General features: G+C 40.3%; 1 protein-coding gene across 1 annotated transcript; it reads left to right on the top strand.

Moving 5' to 3' along the window:
- The first annotated feature begins 871 nt into the window (after positions 1 to 871).
- Positions 872 to 3617, top strand: scrt1b (scratch family zinc finger 1b). Its single transcript, XM_016507930.1, has 2 exons — positions 872 to 1453; positions 2284 to 3617. The coding sequence occupies exons 1-2, from the start codon at positions 1339 to 1341 to the stop codon at positions 3006 to 3008; spliced, it is 840 nt and encodes a 279-aa protein (XP_016363416.1). The 5' UTR covers positions 872 to 1338; the 3' UTR covers positions 3009 to 3617.
- Positions 3618 to 12832: the final 9215 nt, after the last annotated feature.

Here is a 12832-nt window from a genome sequence, read left to right as displayed (position 1 = left end):
GCTCAATAGATCATTTGTATTCTCTGATAATCATCTTTCAGTAATACTTGATGTCTGCTTCTGACCTTGGTGGGGTTTTTTCTTTTTCAAAACAGTAAGGATATGTTTCTTGAACATCTGTGGCACAAAAACAACATATATCTAAAGCATATGCCTATATAATTTAAATAAAATATATTGCTACTGGTATTGCTAACATGTATGAATATATGAAGATTTCTCTGTTAATATTTGTTATGTATGTACTATAGGTTAAAAAGCAATCCAAAGAGTTTTTATGGGATGTCGAATGTATTTTGTGCAAGCTTTCAAAATAGAGGTGCTAAAAACGACCAGTGGAAACGAGGAACAGACCAAGTTTGAGGTGTCACTGCTTTTTTATATATATATAAGCAAAGGGTCTGAATACTTAGGACCATGTGATATTTCAGTTTTTATTTTTTAATAAATCTGCAAAAATGTCAACAATTCTGTGTTTTTCTGTCAATATGGGGTGCTGTGTGTACATTAATGAGGAAAAAAAATTAACAAATGATTTTAGCAAATGGCTGCAATATAACAGAGTGAAAAATTTAAGGGGGTCAGAATACTTTCCGTACCCACTGTATATATATATGCTTACTGTTAAGAGAAAGAAGGAAAGAAAGACTGTCAAATGTTTTTATTCTTAAAAAACACAATATATATATATATAAAAAAGTGATTTGCTTTGATTTATGTAATGTGCATTTTTTTTGGATGAGACTCAGATTGTCGTAAATAGACTTTTCACAACAATAAATTCTTATTCCGCAGAAACATGGCGGGAGCCGTGAACGTAGGAAAAATGAGACTGAGAGACGAATAACAGCATCAATAAATCATTCTCGTCCAATGTTGTTCCCGGGAGATTTCTGATGGATGAAATTAAGCACTTCCATCTCCATCTCCCACCTGATCGCGCGCGTATAAATCCCAGTAGCTGATCAGCAGAGCTCAGACGTCAAACCGACCCCGCGCGAGCAGAGACGCCAGCGGACACCTCTCTCTCCCTCCCCGCTTTAACATTAACAACCGCTCCTCCGGAAACGTGCTCGCATTTAAAGCTGCCCATCTTTGGAGCGCTTCCATTTGGGTCTGAGCGCACTTTGACGGATCTGCTGCTGCTGCTGTCCAGTGCTGAAGTTGCATTTCGCCTGTGCGGAACGGCTTGCGCACAGCTGAAGCTCCGGAGCTTCCGCGTCTTTCCCCCTCGCTCAGGTGTTTGACTTTCAGCCCTGCAGGACCAACTCTTTTATTGTGCGGTGGATAGAGCGAGGATATCGTGCTGGAAGAGGCTTTCTGCTCTGCGCTTTAAACATGCCAAGGTCTTTTTTGGTGAAAAAGGTGAAGCTAGATGATTTCTCATCCACTGAACTTGAGCGCGCGTACGGCAGGTCCAGGACCGATCTTAGCTTTCGGATACACGACAAAGGTAAATGCAAAGTAACGCTTATTCCCTTTGAGTTAGCGCCCTTTAACTTAATACAAGCAGAGTTTTAGATGCAACCACAATCAAACACATCTGAAATTGCGAAGAATGGTTTTGGGGTTCATTTATGAATTAAACTCTGCAGGAAGGAAAGTAGATATCTAGTAGCGGGATTAAGCACCTCTGTGGTTTTGCTTGTGATTTATGTGAAACCATAATGGGAATACAAACATGATTAGTGGAATTCCAGCACTGAAAACGCATGGTAACATTTGCATGCATACCATATGGAAATCTGCTGCTGGTAACAAAACTTAACTTCTCAGCAACTTGGAGCCCAGTCACTTCTAGATGAGCTTAGGCGTTTGTTTATTCTGCAAATCAAAGAAACGCTTAGGGCAGCTGCGCACACCACACTGTGCTTATGGTGGTGCCTTTAGAAGGGGGTAATTAATCTCCCACTGTAAAAAAAAAAGTGCTATCTGTGCTCATACTGCAAGTCCACAGTAAATGTGGCATCCTTCACAGCTCCACGGATTTGTCCTGAAATAACTCTGGAATAATGTGAAGTCAAGCTGACACCTATTCTGTTTGAAATTTCCTGTAGTGAGTGGTCATTAAGTCTAATTGTATTCAAAGAGAAATGCTGAATTTGTTAAACACATAATAAATCTCAAAGAGCACTGGCACAATCTGGTCTCCGGTCGCCTTTGCCAAGGTGGAGATAAATTGAGCGGAAAAGTGACCGTTGCATCGCCGAACCCCATTGTCCTCACCCGATTCCCTTGTGAATATGAATAATTGAATAAAAGATATTGTTCTCTCCACGCTAGGCTACATCAGTGACTACATCACCCCGGCCGTTTACGATGGAGAAAGTGACGGTGGCACTAAAGTACCTTCTCCAGGACCGATTTACGACAGTAACCACAGCGACTACGGGGCACCTGACTCGGACCAGCCTGACAGCCCGCAATCCGAGATCACATCCGGGTACATCAACGGCGACAACGCAGTGAGCGAAGGTTATGCCGTGGACGCGTTCTTCATCACAGACGGCAGGTCCCGTCGAAAAGTGCTCAGCGGCTCGCGGACCCTCCAGCGGCACACGTGCAACGAATGTGGCAAAACCTACGCGACGTCTTCCAACCTGAGCAGGCACAAACAGACGCACCGGAGCCTGGACAGTAAGATGGCCAAAAAGTGCCCGACATGTGGGAAAGCCTACGTGTCCATGCCAGCCCTGGCCATGCACCTGCTTACCCATGACCTCAAGCACAAGTGTGACATATGTGGGAAAGCGTTCAGCAGACCTTGGCTACTGCAGGGCCACATGCGCTCTCACACGGGCGAGAAGCCCTTTGGATGTGCACACTGTGGAAAAGCGTTCGCCGACCGTTCCAACCTGCGGGCGCACATGCAGACCCACTCCGCGTTTAAGCATTACAAATGCAAGCGATGCGACAAAACTTTCGCGCTCAAGTCCTACCTGAACAAGCATTACGAGTCGGCGTGCTTTAAAGGCGCGTTCTCGCCGCTCGCGTCCGTCGAGGCGTGACTTCCGGTCTGTAAGCGCTCACTCCCCGTCACGTGTTAGGATGATTACGCTATCTTACCCAGTTATGTCTCACAATCAAAATGAAACCCAGTAATAGCACAATTTTCTCTATATTTCTTTCTCGCAATGTTGACCATAAAGGAATATGGAACCTTCGCATGCACTTCAGCACCCGTGTCCTCAAATGACGTTCAGACAGTTCACCTCGGCGCTGCGCAGTGCTTGACTATGACTTGCATCGAGTGAAGGTTTGAGTGACACCATGTTCCTCATTAAAATAAAACTCTTTTGTATTGTCAGTGGATATTATCATACTGCTGCAAGTGGCCCAAACGTATTCACAATCGAGGTAAACTGGTATTATTTATTTATTTATTTTTGATATATTTATTTATTTTTGTCTGTTTGTATTACTTCATCTAGGATGTATGATTCTCTATGATGCACTGAAAGTGTGATTGTCATATATTTATGTATTTATTTATTTGAATGATTCATTTGGCCTTTTTCTTTCTCAATAACATTGCCTTTTGGGTTACGCCAGTCTTATTAACATGCCAAAGCATTTAGATCCATGGTAATAATTTTAAAATGTTTTTGTTTGTTTGTTTGTTTTTTATTTGATTATTATTTTTTGTATACCTACTTAATGCATGCAAAAAGAAAATAAATCTATGCCAATACCACAAAGCTTATAATTTTGCCAAAATGTAGAGATAGTATCGGGGGCAATATTTCTAGGGGTTCTCATAAGAATATAAAAGCAATAATCATAATGCATGGTATTTTTGAAAGTAATAAAGTATTACCTATAGCAGTTTTTTCTAAATCAGGTACGTTTTGATCCAATACTCTTAATAAACATTTAAAAATACCACATCAGGGAAAATGCCAATGTAGAGTTTAGTGAGACGAAATCCATAAGTCGAAACCATCTTTCTTTGCTCTCTGCTTATGCACTGCCTGCCTCGAATTTAAACGTAGATTTAGGATGTAGGCCCAAAGTGCTATAACTCCACTCTAAGCAATTCAGAACCATTCTCTAGAAGTGTGGAACATGCAGTGGCTTTTCTGAGGTTAACTCAAAGGGACACGCAAGGGCAAGAAAAGGACTGGAGCGATAGGAAGGTGTACCATCTGCATGGCCGTTCTGTAATGCACTCACACTGCATTTCTAGCTCAGCTTAGACGCTTCATTTTCTCCAGTTTGGGTGTCCCTGAGGTTGAACGCACTTCATTGAAGAAATCCTTAAAAAGTAGCACAAAAACCCTAGATTCAGGTAGATGTTACCTAGCTCAATCTTCCTTTTTTATACCTTGAAAGAGGAATAACAGCTCAGTTTGTGAGGTGATCTTCATGTAGATACTCATTTGAAGAGGAAAAACCTTTTTACTGTAGATGAATCCACTAAACCTGTTCAAGAAACAAACAAACAAAAAAAAATGTCCTGCGACTTTTTGAGCCAATGTTCAAATGATGTAAGCACAAGACACAAGGCATTTTAAGCACTTCATAATAAAGGCAAAGTAAACAAACCGAGTCTATTGCTCATTTGTCTCTGATTATTGCCGTTCCTCTGTGAAATTAGTCTATTAAAGAGGCCAATTAATCTTGGTGAATGAAAATCAATGCACACGCACTGACGAAGCAACGCAGGCCAAGAGATGGGACGGGTGAAAACCTGCTATGGGTTATTTATGGTTCAATATATCCACTCCGGCAGTAGCAATTGGTTGTTTTTAATGTAGCACCAAAAGCTGATATAATGGAAATAATGGAGTGGCGATAAGGGAAGTCCAGAGGGAACAATTTCCACAGGTGCTGCGTTGGGTGACATTCTCGCCACACAATCTTTGTCGGATAAGAAAAGCGTGCACTTTTGTTACCTCAAATCAACAGGTTTCATGGTGAAGCTGCAGATCTGCATGATGCTTCTTCATCCTTACAAGTGGTGCTCGGCATATGGCACATAAATGTTAGCAATCCACATGATTAGGTGTTTGTTTTACCGCTTAAGGTGAGGGATGCGTTACACTTGAGTTGAGTTTTGGTGACTGTGCATGCAAGAAAAACTGCCTTTGTGTTAGGATGCAATCCAATTCACAAACACACACCACGAAGTGCAGCTTTTACTGCAGATCCATTTGTATCTGCTCAGTTCTCGTTCAGCGAGGAGCACCAAACTCTCCCGCTCAGGTTAATCTAGCTTGTGCAAACGAGGCCACCAGTGTCATCAATTTGCTGGGAATCATTATCCGAGCATTCTGAGCGTCTGCGCTCCGGTCTCCGGAGCTCTGGGTAATTGTGCTAGCAGGATGGAATCAGCAGGAGCCATTATTTAACCGGAGACAGCTGTGCGAGGGGCCGTACACGTTGATCTGTTTGCTGTTTCGTCCCTGTCTCTCTGCTTTAGGATCACAGCATCCCTTGAGTGATTCCTGTGTCTTCTGTACTCCCCGTGTTCTCCGGGGTCCTCGTCTCTCTGACAAACCCCATAACAATCTCTCAAGTCGAGCAGGTTTACTTTTACAACTCGAACCGTGCTTGATCTCAGAATAAACATTTTCAGAAGTGATTATTGGATTGGGTTTAGTCAAAGAAACTGCTTATTAGTGACATCGCTGTTTTCGTTCTGGAAAGCCAGAATCAATATCCATGAGGTTACAATCAGCAATGGCTGAAATTGTGCTTGTGTCAACTGATGGATTAGATCAGAGGCTATTAAAGCAAGCCTTGTACTCGAAAACAGATAGACGGGTCAGAGAACAGTATTCATTAAGAGTTTGTTGATGTACTACTACTAATAGCTAGATCATAAGAAAAAGTGACTCGCGACTTTTATCTTACGCCAGCAAAACACCTCTTGTACTGTATTTTAAATTTTTTTTTTTTAATGTTCAATGTTTATTTATTTATTTTGCATGTGCTGAAAATTTTACAGTAAAAAATGTAAAAAGCTGCATTATAGTCCACTGTAGTATAACGGGTTTACCGTAGTATACAGGCTACAGTGTTAAAGTCCTGAAGCCACAAGTTTTAACTGAGGAGTCCATGTTGTTATTCCCTGATAATCTTCCCCTCCGCTATTGCACTTAAATGTTGAAATACTCAAAATAGGATGCCTCAATAAACATTATGACGTTTAACAATGTCAATTGCTGTTAGCTCTTATGTGTCTTTTAATGGACTGCCATACCCAAGTTTGAAGATCTCTTTTAGAATGCGATTTTAGAGCTGTAAATTTTTTCAGTTAAAACTGATTTGGCGTGTCCAAGCTGATTTGTTTGAAAGTGACTATGAGCTGTGCTTTATACAATAGAAAGTGGACATGTATTGCCTGCAAAATATTGCTGACGCGACCCGCACCTACTTGTTTCACACAAACCCAACTGGTTTCATCTTGCATCCAATTTATCGATTGTAGTGAAAATGATCTTAGTGGATTGCAATATAAAAATTATGCAGGTTATGTGCAACAAATGTCCATATTCTGTAAAAGAGGTTGCATTTCTTCCTTTTCAGCTCTTTTGTATATGCTTTGTTAAACATAGGGATGTTTTACTCAAGATGCCTTCAAAGGAGCTGCAAAAGATGAGCACAACTGATATCTTTCGCATATGCATATTGATATCTATTTTTTCCTTCTCACTAACATTCAAATATTAAAACTGAATAAAGCACCAACAATAAAAGGAAGGTTAGTTGATTATCTTAAATGTCCACACATATCTCCGACAGTTCAGACTGCTGTTCAAATTTTGTCCAGCAAGTGGATGCGATGAGACCTGTTTTCCTTTTTGTTCATGTATTTGTTACTTTGTATGCTGCAGTTGACTGTTTTTCTTAGTGGAAGCTTTAAGATAATATACTGGGTTGATTATGAAATCATTTCAACTCTCATCAGTATTTCATCCAAGAATTTACTTATTTGGTGAGTAGGAGTGTAATAAGTGGGATAATGTTTAGTGAGATTATCATTATCACAAAATAAACCCTGATGTAGAGCAATATTTCTTACATGTTGTGCAGTAGTTAGTGTTAGGGGCTCAAAAATATCTATTTAAATAATATATGTAGGCTGTAATATAGAAACAATCAAAAACATTGGTTAACACACTTCAGTATTTTATACCTTATGACAATATCCCAAATTTGAAAAGATTTTGATGTTTTTGAGTTGAGAATTTCACGTTTCACGGTGCAGAATGAAAGTCCATGCAGTGTGTCCCTTAATGAAACAGCCCATGTACCTGCAGAAATGCCAGTTCCTTTAAAGCAAGGTACTATAGATGACATATGTATCCTCCACAGTATCTAGTACCTCAGCTGTCTGTCACAGCCTCTCTTACTCAGATATGTTTCCCAGTCCAGCGATTTCCTTTCTGTTTTTATCTAAGCAGCCTGTGTCTTTTTAGTCATTTTAATAACATACTAATCCATATGTGCACATTCCTTTCAAACAGCGCAACCATGACACCTATAACATAAAGCATGCTGTTCCTTCTGATGCTCTCATCATATAGAGTGAGTTTGCTTCCCTATAGCATTGTGTGCATGTCCATACTGGTGTAGGTGGAGGTCTTGAAAAGCAATGTCTGCAGGCAACTTTGCTCAGACACACTTCAGTAGCTACAAGTATCAGCCGGGCGCTCGGAGAGAGAGAGAGGTTTTTTATAGCTGTTGCGCAGCCACTTGAGAGAGTGTTACCTCTGTTGAGAATAGACATTGTGAAAGGCATCGTCTTTATGCTCTGTGCTTGCATGTAGTACTTAAAACATATTTAAATGTAAATTATTTAAAATATATTACTGTTTGATTTTAAATTGTTTGAAAAAATGATTAAATATGTATTAAATTGATTAATGTTCCAGTGGATAAAAAATGGTTGTAAAAATAGCACACCTCAAGCTTAAACAGCTGAAATTCACATTAGCATGAGGTTAAATGTTTAACCTTTAGGTTTTGTAGTAGTTAACCCTGAATTCCTCCCCGAAGAGGTCATTAAACGCAGATAGTATAAATGTTAGAAAGATTTAACGATCCTTATTTACATAGAAGTATGTGACTTATCTGGCAGACAGTGGGAGATTCAAATAATTCATGAGGCCTTTCAGTCATTCATAATGAGGTCTGTGTATCTATGAGGTGTCTATTTTGAGAGCGGTAAGAGTTCTTGTTGCATGCTCTTGCTCTGTTGCACGGCAAATATTCCCAGGCAGAGAATAGCACTTTCAGGACTCTAGGAGGAGGAAGGGTGGGATGGAGAGAGAAACGGTGGGAGGGATGGAGAAAGAAAGAGAGGGAGAGAGAAAGAAAGAGAGAGAGAGAGAAAGAAAGAGAGAGAGAGAGAAAACGAGGGAGGAGGGAGGGAAGTTGACCCAGTTTGGATGACATGCAGCTGAGAAAGCGTGTTCTAGCCTGAACAGTCAGTACATTTTTAATGGCTCCTTTTGAATATCTGTATGAGAGGGACGGTTCAGTTCCTTAATTGTGCCCGACCGAGGCTTCTGCCCATTAGAGTGTATAGGCCAAGTGCTTGTGTGCAATCGTTGTCTGATGTTAGGCTTGAAGGAGCATTTCTGAAGAGCCGTAATGTTCTGATTATTGCAGCTTTGTGGTCGGTTCTTGTCCTCTGTGCCTGTTGCAGTAATGTAAGCTGGTAACATAAACACTTCAAAGTGAAGTTTTAAGTCATTTATAACTCGTGTGTTTGAGTATTGAGCGTGAGCACTTGTTTTGCGTAACCGAGTGTTTCCTATAGTGTACCGCAGCCTCTCAGCGATGAACTTGTGCAGGAACAGGCCGGGCATGTGCTTTTGTTTCGACCTTTCATTTAACGTGGCTAAGGAATTAACACATCATGCATATTCAGCAGGCGAGAAGGTGGAGCAATGCCCCACAACAGCGTTTGATGTGCGTGAGCCAGTGGTTGCGAGAGGCAGAGATGCTGCATTAGCGAGGCTTTAGAATGACTAAGACCTATTTATTCTCCTCCGCTACAGGAACGTGCATCTCCTCTCACTGCAGGTCCATTTTTACACTGACTCTTGCCGTTTTAAATAGAGCACATTCCAGTGTATGGGACTGAGAGCATTGTGAAGGGCTGTGACTGTGTGTGCCATGTCCACTCGGGTTATTCCTGCATGTTTGAAGACTTAAAAATACATGTTAGACACTGTTAGACCAGAATTGTGTTCATAAAAAATTCAAATTAAAGTGGTTAAAATAAAATGACTTGAACACTTGTTGAATTTAATCAGCAGGTGAATATAAACTGAGTTGAGAAAATCCAGCTTAAGAGGTTTTTGTACTAGCACTTTTGGTTTTCACCTGGGTTTGTTTGATATCAGAGTCTGGTTCGTTTGGATAATATGAATGCTGTTTTCTGAATTCGGGTGCGACTGACACACTGCAAGAAGAAAGAATTGATATCTAATTTCTGCTAACCTTCAGAAGAAATCGACTGCCGCATTCTTTTGAAATTTTCCATTATTTGTGAGAAATAGATGCATGTGCCATTTTGTGTTGGTGCTTTGGAAACAAAACCCAATTTTACAAAAGTACAAAAGTGAGGCGAGCAAGCAACAGTATCCATCAATTTCGCCATCTTCTCCTGCATAGTCCTTACCTAGCAACAGGGCTAAACAGTTCTCATTCTGATGATGCAATGTTCCGTGGTTCAGAACCAAAAACACAGTGCGAACACAGTCCAGTGTGGGCAGGGAGAGGGGGATCAGTCCAATTTGGGTTTGGACCAGGCAAATAAACCAAGTGTAAAAGCACACTTAAACTGGTAGCTGTGTTTTGAAACATGGCAAATGGATTCTAGCTGATCTAAACTGACCATTAGCTGGTCCAAGCTCATCATTAGCTGGTTGATTTAACTAAAATAATTATAATATTGTTTAATTTTCAACTGGACAAAAACAACTGGTTGTGAAAACAGCACACTTTAATTTGAACAACTGAAATTCACATTAAAGGTGGGGTAAGCGATTTCTGGTAGCCAATGTTGACATTTTAAATCACCAAAACAAACACGCCCTATACCCCAAAAGGGTCTCGCCCCTATATTGATAGATCCGCCCCACACATACAGACGCAACCCAGGCAACGATTAGTTCTGTGAAACAAAGCAAAACCAATGTTACACCGTGTCTACACCGGACGCCAGTGGCGAGGCGCGACAAAATACTATGGAACTCATTATAATCAGTGATGCTGTCTACACCATATAGATATATATACATATCTATGGCCTACACTGTATGTGCCGCGGCACGACATGACAAATCCCCGAGAGAAAACTGCTGCTGTGTTCTATTCATGATGTGTTGACACAGATTTCAAATGATTTTCAATGGTCGCTTTGTCGCATCCAGTGTACTAGACAGACTTTAGCTGTTGCGGTGCAGACACGGTGTTACTCACCTATCGAGAAGAAACAAAGAAACCTCGGCGTCCGATCGCAGGCCTTCCCGTTCACCGCATAAACACATTTCATTACATCAAATACACAAAATAATGTTCTTTTTAGCAGCATCATATGACCCCTTTACGCCTTCTTTTGTTCCGCAGACGTTTTCCTCTTTTGTTTTTTATCCACCATCTCTATCTTTCTGTCGCTCTGCTCGGCTAATGTCCGTCCTGTGCACTGAACTCTCTCTCCTCCATGTCATGAGTAGACACGCCCCTTACTTCTGATTGGCTACAAGTTTGTTTTGCTAGTCAGCCCGAATCAGTTCTCTAAAGCATTTTTGAAAACCCCACCTTTAACATGAGGTTAAACATTTAACCTTTTGGGTTTTGTCATGGTTAAGCCTGAGATTCGGCTTGACTATACATGTTCGGTCAATTAAAAATGAAAATTAAAGTAATTGAAATATAAAATGCAGTAACACGTTGAATTTAGTCAATAAATGAATGTAAACTGAGATTAACTGAGAAAATCCTACTCAAACTGGTGATTTGGAACATGACGGCTGGTTTCAAGCTGCTCTAAACTGATCTTAAGGTGGTCAAAGATCGTCATTAGATGGTTAAACACCTTAATGTGGTACCGTATGATATGCTTGAAGCTGGTTTGTTTGCCGGACTACCAGTTGGCACCAGCTAAAGACCAGTTTTGAATGAACTAGAATTCAGCTTAAGTTGTGTTTTCTGGCAGCATTTAACCAGCCAGTTGATCAAGCAGCTTCATCAGGTAAGTTTTGCTGGATACCACTAGCTAAACCTTCCTATACAGTAAACATCCCCAGGTGTTTAAACTCCATTTGAGCACTTCTCCTTGGCTTTCCTTTATCGTTCCCATTATGAGATGCAGGCAATCTCATGAATTGCCTCTGAGTGAAAGGATCAAGACTTGGCTGTTGACAGAAATTTGACTAAATCCACATGTTAGTGGTAGCCAGAGGCTGTTTTGAGACACTTATTGTGTGAGTATAAACTTACAGTGTGCTTCCTCTGAGAGATAACGCTTGTGTCTGTGTGTGTGTGTGAGGGAGAGAGAGAATGAGCACCGGGCATCTGAATGGAACAGTCAATGGGATTTGGACGCTCTGGTGTCTCCACGCCTGTGGCTGTATTGTTTGGCTCTTCGATCTCCCATCTCTAACTCTTTATCTCACTCTTTTTCTTCCTCGCTTCTCACTCATTCTCTCTACTTCTCCTTTTCTCCTTTCTCTCATTTTCCCACTTAAAGGAACAGTACACCCAAAAATGTTTCACCCCCAAATCATTTCAAACTTGTATTCTCATACTGTTTCTGTGGGAACCAAAAAGGATTTTAATGAATCTTCATGCAACACTTTATAGTAACTGCATCTGCAACCCTTGAAAAAGCACATATAAACACATTTTTAGCTTAGTCTGTATGACTTATGTGATTTATTTTAAGTGTTTTAAAACCATACAGAAGTTTTATGTGAGGAAATTTGAATTTTAGCTGTTATTCATTGATCATCATCACCATAGAAATGATGAAATGAAAAAGAAGAGTCATGCAAACAAAAATGACATGCATTTGTTACAGTCCTTAGTCAGGGTAGTGCCATATTTAATTTTTGACAGCAATAAAATTGAAGTTCTGAGGGATAGAAGTACAGTGTGTTCAATGGACTGTACTGTTGTTTAATGACATACCAATTGTTTAGCTGACAAAATGTCTTTACAGAAAAAAAAAAAACTTTCAGCAGAAAAAAACACGGGGGGGAGAAACTGTTTTATAAAATAGTTTTGTAATAGCCTCATTTTCATTCATGTTAAATTCAATATGGCATCTAATCTGAAGAAGGTATATTAACATCAAACGCCATTGATCAAGATGTCAGGTCAGTGGTGCCATATTTGAGCCACAGCAGAAAGAATAAGGTCAAATGAATAAGTGAATTACTTTTATTTCAGTCTGTTGTTTGTCAAATCCATTGCATAGCTTCAGGAGACCAGTATAATAGTGCACAAGTTGTATGGACCACTTTTATGGTGCCCTTTTTGAAGACATACAGATGTGGTCACTATGAGCAGTCTGTGAACATCTGCATTAAAGGGATAGTTCACCTTCAATTGCTGGTCCCCATTGACTTCCATAATATGGAATAAAAAAAGCTATGCAAGTCAATGGGGAACTGAAGGTGAACTATCCCTTTAAGAATTTTCCTTTTGTGTTCCATGGTATAAATAACAGTACGCAGATTTGGAATGGCGTGAGGGTGAGTAAATGATGACAGAATTTAAATTTTTGGGTGAACTGTTCCTTTAACACATGTAAGCACATGATTTTCTCCTCTTTCTCCCTTAGCAATGGGATTTAGACCCATCCTTTAAA

Source organism: Sinocyclocheilus anshuiensis, unplaced genomic scaffold (genome assembly GCF_001515605.1).
Source record: "Sinocyclocheilus anshuiensis isolate Anshui unplaced genomic scaffold, SAMN03320099.WGS_v1.1 scaffold702, whole genome shotgun sequence".
Taxonomy (NCBI): Eukaryota; Metazoa; Chordata; class Actinopteri; order Cypriniformes; family Cyprinidae; genus Sinocyclocheilus; species Sinocyclocheilus anshuiensis.
This window is presented reverse-complemented; position numbering and strand designations above follow the sequence as displayed.